Source organism: Zootoca vivipara, chromosome 6 (assembly GCF_963506605.1).
Source record: "Zootoca vivipara chromosome 6, rZooViv1.1, whole genome shotgun sequence".
Lineage (NCBI taxonomy): Eukaryota > Metazoa > Chordata > Lepidosauria > Squamata > Lacertidae > Zootoca > Zootoca vivipara.
Window position 1 is genome coordinate 24,852,007 of NC_083281.1, and position 7,373 is coordinate 24,859,379.

Below are 7,373 nucleotides of genomic sequence, written 5' to 3' on the forward strand. Positions count from 1 at the left end.
TTGTCTGAGGGATGGTGGACCAGCCCTCTGCTGAAAAAGTTTGCTGATCCCTGCTTTAAAACACGAGTCTGCTTCTTCAGGCTCGTTCAGTAGAAAAGAATAAAGAAACCATTTTAATTTTTTAATATTTATAATTTTAATGAGATTATTAAAGTAAATAAGGGAAAAGGAAAGAATAGCAATCAAAGGAGGAAGAGAATACATTAAAACATTTTTAAAAGCAGCAATAACAAAATAACTATAAAATATACAAAAGGCTACAAAACTACATAGTATATTTTTGAATGGATATGCAGGATCCCACCCTAGAATATATCTGTGTTATATCTTGTTTAATTTGAACTGTTTCAGATTTTGATATCGTGTCATTAAGATCAGTAACTTTTTAATCCAGGGCTGTAATTTTAAGATCCACCTTTGTGAAATTATCCTTCAGGCATTCATTCTCATCATAATTTCCTTAAGCATGTGAGCAATAGAACTCTCTGAAGTCATGTGTCTCTCTTCTTTTGCTCCATTCTTTATGTTTTGCTGCTGCAAATTTCCTGGATGTCGGAGGGGGAGAAGGAGAGGAGGCCGCGGTTTGATCTTTGCCATCTTGTTTATTGCCCTTGGATGACATCAATTGCTTTAACGCTGACAGGGAGGAGATAAGGCTACCAATTAAGTGTTGTTTCAACCATAGCTGCCAAGTTTTCCCTTTTCTCGCGAGGAAGCCTATTCAGCATAATGGAAAATCCCTTTAAAAAGGGGATAACTTGGCAGCTATGGTTTCAACAGGGCTGCTCTCGAAGCTACGAACATGAGTTTGACCAAACTGGGGGAGGCAGTGCAAGACAGGAGTGCCTGGCGTGCTATGGTCCATGGGGTCACGAAGAGTCGGACACGACTAAACGACTAAACAACAACAACAACAACAACAACAACAACAACAACAACAACAACAGGGCTGCTATACGTCTGGGATACACCCGTTAGAAATATTGTCCATGTGGGATTTTTAAAAAATGGTTAAAATGTCTCTGAAAACCCAGGCATATGTTGATTTCGCAAAAAAATGTTCCAGGACCAGAAGTCAAACAGAAGAAGAAGAAGAAGAAGAAGAGGAGGAGGAGGAGGAGGAGGAGTTTGGATTTGATATCCTGCTTTATCACTACCCTAAGGAGTCCCAAAGCGGCTAACATTCTCCTTTCCCTTCCTCCCCCACAACAAACACTCTGTGAGGTGAGTGGGCTGAGAGACTTCAGAGAAGTGTGACTAGCCCAAGGTCACCCAGCAGCTGCATGTGGAGGAACGGAGATGCGAACCCGGTTCCCCAGATTATGAGTCTACCGCTCTTAACCACTACACCACACTGGCTCTTGGTTGATGATGTGGTAGAAAGATGCATGCTTCACCTGGATGTCTCTTCCCCAGGTAGATGTATTGGCTGTTTACTTGGGTTTCTTAGGCTCAGCAGCCTTTGCCTGAACTTTCTCTGCATCTTTCACAGCGTTTTCCAGGAAATTCTTCAGCAAGTCAATTGAGGTAAAAAAAGAACTGCCCCCACCATAGAGAGACCCCAACAGAGGTATGAAATCCAGAACCTGCCCTACCACTGTTTTCTCCCGCCACATATCCATGACGAATTCTGTTGTGATCTTACCAGCGCTTGGGGTATGTTCAATAACAGATTTCAACTCCTCAACATCTTTCCCCACTCGGTTTGCTAGTATATTGAGGGAATCTTCATCCAAGCCAAAAACTTTGCAGATATCCCTCATTGTCGAAACCACAATGTCAATGTCAAAACCAAAGGAGAAGAATGGGAGACGAATCAACCCAACATAATAACACACCATGGCTTTTTTCCGTATCCGGCTCTCCATAGCAGCCCTTTTCTTCTTTATGCTTTCTTTTGTTAAAATCTGAATACACATAATTAAAACATCTCTCTTAATTTCATCCTGTTCCTTTTCAAAGGTCTCTTGAAGCAGGGGGAAATCATACTTGCTCAAATCCCACCTTGATATTAGAAAGACCCTTGGAGAAGACTCACCTAATGCCTTCAAATTATCATAGCTATCTTTCCGTATAGTGTCAAGAGTCTCTTTCTCAGACTGCATCATCCTATCGCTGTCCCCCTCCTTGATGCCTTTTGACCGCCTGTCATTATCTATATCGACATCCACTTTGCTGCGCACATAGTAGAATGTCTTCTTATTTTTACGGATCTCAAGAGCCAAGTTGGTGTCATCCTCAGTGAAGCGTTCTGAGGCAATGATGATAAAAAAATCATAATTGCTGAAATTGACCTTCTTTAGGTATTCCTCTGCACTAAATTCATTTGATCCAATTCCTGGTAGATCCCAAATTTTGAAGTTGGGGAATGTGGGGTGTGTATATTCTTGTGGCACCATTGTTGTTTCTGTCTCCCCAGTCAAAGCTGCACCCTCTGCACGATCTGTCATTCCTCGCAGGGCATTGACGAAAGATGATTTCCCGGCACCTGATCTTCCTGTGATGGCAATTGCCAACGTGATATTATTTAATAAATTTGACTGCTGTTGAGCTTCAGCTGAAACAGCTTCGAATTCCTTTTGATCCAAAGCAGCCTTCACTTCATCAAGGTCTATTGTTACGGCAGGGTCCATGACAGTGATTCCTCGTGGTTCAGTTTATCTGAGAAAGAGAAGAAAACTCTAATAGTTAGATTATAACTTTCCACACACTTTTATCTTTACAAACCATGGTTTATGTGGGAAATATCAATTTACTCAGGGCATGTCAATGAGACCAGTGGGTTGTTTTAGCAACAGTTGGTAATCCTATATAATAAAGTCCAAGTTGTCCCTGCGTCCAGTTGTCCCGTGTGTCCCTGGGTCACTGCGCATGTCCCCCAGGCACACAGGGATTGGACGGAGGGACAACGGCCAACCGCCGTTCCGAAGCCCAGTCTCACGCTGGAGGTGCACGGCGAGGCGGCGGGGGAAAGAAGCGCTCCCCCCGGCAGCCTTGCCGCGCACCTCCGGCATGGGACGGCGCTTCCTCGGCCGAAGCGGCAGCGGGCGCCGAGGGAAGCCGACTTTGGCTTGGCGGCGGCGGGAAGAAGAGGAGGAATTTTTCCCACCGCCGCCAAGCCAGTCACCAAGCCGAAGTGCGGCGCGGTGGGGGCTTTTCGCTGTTTGACTTCCCGGAGTGAAGGGGGAGGCAAACGGTAAAAAGCACCCGCCGCGCCGCACTTCGGCTCGGGGACTGGCTTGGCGGCGGCGGGAAGAAGGGGAGGAATTCCTCCCCTTCTTCCCGCCGCCGCCAAGCCAGTCTCCGAGCCAAAGTATGGCGCGGCAGGTTTTTTCGCCGTTTGCCTCCCCCTGGGGGGAAGGCAAATGGCGAAAAGCCCCCACTGCGGACTGGCTTGGCGGTGGCGGGAAGAAGGGGAGGAATTCCTCCCCTTCTTCCCGCCACCGCCAAGCCAGTCCCGGAGCCGAATTGCGGCGTGGCGGGGGCTTTTTGCCGTTTGCCTCCCCCTTAGCTCGGGGAAGGCAAACGGCGAAAAGCCCCCCCCCGCGCCGCAATTCGGCTCTGTCCCCCGCGCGCTTTAGTTTGGGGAAGCAGGCAGGGAGACGCAACAGCCCGGGAAGCTGCGGGCTGTTGCGTCTCCCTGCCTGCTTCCCCGAGCCATAGCGCATCGGGGGACAGCCGAAGATCGGCGGGCGCTGTTTGCCGGGGTTGACAAACCCCGGCAAGCGGCGCCCGCTGATCTTCGTGTGACAGGCAGTGGGGAATGCAGGCAGGCAATAGAGCAAGCGCCTGCCTGCCTTCCCCGCCGCCAGTCCCCCGGTGCTTCGTGCAGCGCTGCTGGGTGCCGATCCGGCAGGCCGCTTCCTTCATCTCGCGGCCTGCCGGGTCGGCGCTGATCAGCGCTGCGCGGAGCACCGGATCGAGGAGCCGGCATGCATTCTAGCACCCGTTTATTTAACGGGCTGAAGACACTAGTATTTCAATAAAGTGAAGAATTGCGCCTGTTGTCAATCTCTCAGAAATCTATATGTGCATACATACACACATAAGAGTTAAAGCATGTTTATGTGAGATGTGGACCTTTATTGAACTCAAATTCATTCGTCTAGAGCAGGCATGGCCAAACTTGGCCCTCCAGCTGTTTTGGGACTAAAACTCCCATCATCCCTGAACACTAGTCCTGTTAGCCTGGGATGATGGGAGTTGTACTGTAGGCCCAAAACATCTGGAGGGCCAAGTCTGGCCATGCCTGCTCTAGAGATTTGACTAAAGGAAGCATTTAGGTAAAGGGTAAAGGGACCCCTGACCATTAGGTCCAGTCGTGACGGACTGGGGTTGAGGCGCTCATCTCGCGTTATTGGCCAAGGGAACCGGCATACAGCTTCCAGGTCATGTGGCCAGCATGACAAAGCCGCTTCTGGCAAGCATAGCTGCCAAGATATCCCTTTTTTTAAAGGGATTTTCCCTTATGCTGAATAGGCTTCCTCGCGAGAAAAGGGAAAACTTGGCAGCTATGCTGGCAAACCAGAGCAGCACATGGAAATGCCGTTTACCTTCCCACAGTAGTGGTACCTATTAATCTACGTACTTGCACTTTGACGTGCTTTCGAACTGCTAGGTTGGCAGGAGCTGGGACTGAGCAACGGGAGCTCACCCCGTCGCAGGGATTCGAACTGCCGACCTTCTGATCAGCAAGCCCTAGGCTCTGTGGTTTAACCCACAGCGCCACCCGCGCTGTGTAAAGGAAGCATTTACACACACACTAAAATTCCTCTCTTTTTTTTGCTAAAACACTTCATAAATAAATATGCCAATGCACTGTGCATATCCCTAGTATATTCTGGCGAAGTCTTGTCCTGCCACTTTCACAAAAGTCACCAATAAAATGAAGAATATTTTTAGAAATGTCACCAAGGGGGAGGTGAAAAAAGGAGTCAAAGGGTCGAAATAAGTGATGCAGAAGGAGCCCAGAAATATTCTTAAAGTGCGGTACTGGGGGAAATATCCACATCGAGTTCTTGTCAACTTTTACTCAGCATAGACTCACTGAAATTAATAACCATGCCTAAGGTCCATTAATTTAATAGATTTACTCTGAGTACATGTTAGTTGAAGACAACCCATTATCAGCAACATTATCTTGTCCCGAAAGCTAGATAAATATAATGAACTAGTGTCTTCAGCCCGTTAAATAAACGGGCGCTAGAATGCATGCCGGCTCCTCGATCCGGTGCTCCGCGCAGCGCTGATCAGCGCCGACCCGGCAGGCCGCGAGATGAAGGAAGCGGCCTGCCGGATCGGCACCCAGCAGCGCTGCACGAAGCACCGGGGGACTGGCGGCGGGGAAGGCAGGCAGGCGCTTGCTCTATTGCCTGCCTGCATTCCCCACTGCCTGTCACACGAAGATCAGCGGGCGCCGCTTGCCGGGGTTTGTCAACCCCGGCAAACAGCGCCCGCCGATCTTCAGCTGTCCCCCGATGCGCTACGGCTCGGGGAAGCAGGCAGGGAGACGCAACAGCCCGCAGCTTCCCGGGCTGTTGCGTCTCCCTGCCTGCTTCCCCAAACTAAAGCGCGCGGGGGACAGAGCCGAATTGCGGCGCGGGGGGGGGGGGCTTTTCGCCGTTTGCCTTCCCCGAGCTAAGGGGGAGGCAAACGGCAAAAAGCCCCCGCCACGCCGCAATTCGGCTCCGGGACTGGCTTGGCGGTGGCGGGAAGAAGGGGAGGAATTCCTCCCCTTCTTCCCGCCACCGCCAAGCCAGTCCGCAGTGGGGGCTTTTCGCCGTTTGCCTTCCCCCCAGGGGGAGGCAAACGGCGAAAAAACCCGCCGCGCCATACTTTGGCTCGGAGACTGGCTTGGCGGCGGGAAGAAGGGGAGGAAGTGCGGCGCGGCGGGTGCTTTTTACCGTTTGCCTCCCCCTTCACTCCGGGAAGTCAAACAGCGAAAAGCCCCCACCGCGCCGCACTTCGGCTTGGGGACTGGCTTGGCGGCGGTGGGAAAAAAAGGAGGAAGACCCCCGCCACCGGGGGTCTACCTAGAGCCGGCCCAGGTCTCTGCCTCTTCAGACTCAGGGCATTGTTTGGAGAATAGAAGTTGCTGTATTCCTCTGTTCTGTACCCCGTTCCCCGCTCTGACAAAGAGGGTGGGGTCATGAACCGCATTCCAATGCTAATAAACGTCATTTACTGTATTAAACTCTGCGGGGGGGGGGGGCGACTCTTATAGTAGCACCAGCTCTGCTTGCTCCCTGGGGATGGCATGTTATTTATTCCCTTTGACGCGGGGAAGAAGGGCAGCCTTCTCCAACATCATTGTTAATAATAATATTATTGTTTATAATATGATATGATATATGATATCACAATAGCTATAATGTAACGGTTAATATAATAACAATAAAAAGGTAAAAAGGTAAAAAATAACAATAAAAAGGTAAATGATAAACAACAACGACAACTGTTTCTGCCACCCCCACCAAGCAAGGAGCTCGGAGTCTCCTTTAAAGCAAACAAGCTCAAAAAGAAACGGAAATCATTCTAGACCCAGGAGAAAAGTTCAACTCCTTACCTGCTGCTGGACCGATTTTTTTGCAGCCAAGCTCTGCCCTCTTCTCGGAAGTTTTGCTTCATGGTTTTCCACGCTTTTCTCCGTCCTGCTCTTTCTCTGTGGCTCCCTTTTATACCCCCTCCCTCCTGATCGCCACACTCCTAAAAGCAAAAAGGAAAGCGAAGGTAACCAGCGAGGATGAGATAAGATAGCAACAAATAGCCGCAGCCGCATTCCTGGCCAGAGGGAGCTCCAAGCAGCCCGTTTGCCAGCGGGGATGCTGCCTTTCCTGGGAAGTCCCAAAGGATCACCTGTGGAAACATCCCATGTGGGCAATCCTTTACCTCTGCTGTTGTTGCCTCTTTGCCAGTCTCAGCAGCACCTGAGTTGTCCGCACTTAAGCAGCGTGGCATTGATGAAAGAGGACTATGCAGAGCCTGTCCTTCCTACGGTACTACTGCAGTGTAGAATATTTGCAAAGGACCTTAGAAATTTCCTAGATTTTTTTAAAAAAACCCTTCTAGTTAATAAGGTGCATTCATTGGTGTGCTAGTTACAGGTAGGTAGCCGTGTTGGTCTGAGTCGAAGCAAAATAAAAAAATTCCTTCAGTAGCACCTTAAAGACCAACTAAGTTTATATTTTGGTATGAGCTTTCGTGTGCATGCACACTTCTTCAGATACACCTCAGATCATTGGTGTGCTCTGAGCATGAGAAATGTTGGATAAAATCCATAGGCTGGGGTGTAAATGGCAGGCTGGGGGAGCAGAGCAGTGCTTTGAGGGAAATTCGGCTGATCAGGGTATGTAATGCCCATGGTTGCACAACCA

At 49.6% G+C, this 7,373-nt stretch overlaps 1 protein-coding gene across 1 annotated transcript; it reads right to left on the minus strand.

The window, feature by feature from the left end:
• Positions 1–104: 104 nt before the first annotated feature.
• Positions 105–6,699, minus strand: LOC118078600 (interferon-inducible GTPase 5-like). Its single transcript, XM_035102521.2, has 2 exons — positions 6,566–6,699; positions 105–2,661 (listed from the first exon to the last, which is right to left on the minus strand). The coding sequence occupies exon 2, from the start codon at positions 2,631–2,633 to the stop codon at positions 1,434–1,436; it is 1,200 nt and encodes a 399-aa protein (XP_034958412.1). The 5' UTR covers positions 2,634–2,661; positions 6,566–6,699; the 3' UTR covers positions 105–1,433.
• Positions 6,700–7,373: the final 674 nt, after the last annotated feature.

Coding starts and splice junctions, on each gene's coding strand:
- LOC118078600 (XM_035102521.2), bottom strand. CDS start 2,633: ATGGACCCTGCCGTAACAATAGACCTTGATGAAGTGAAGGCTGCTTTG.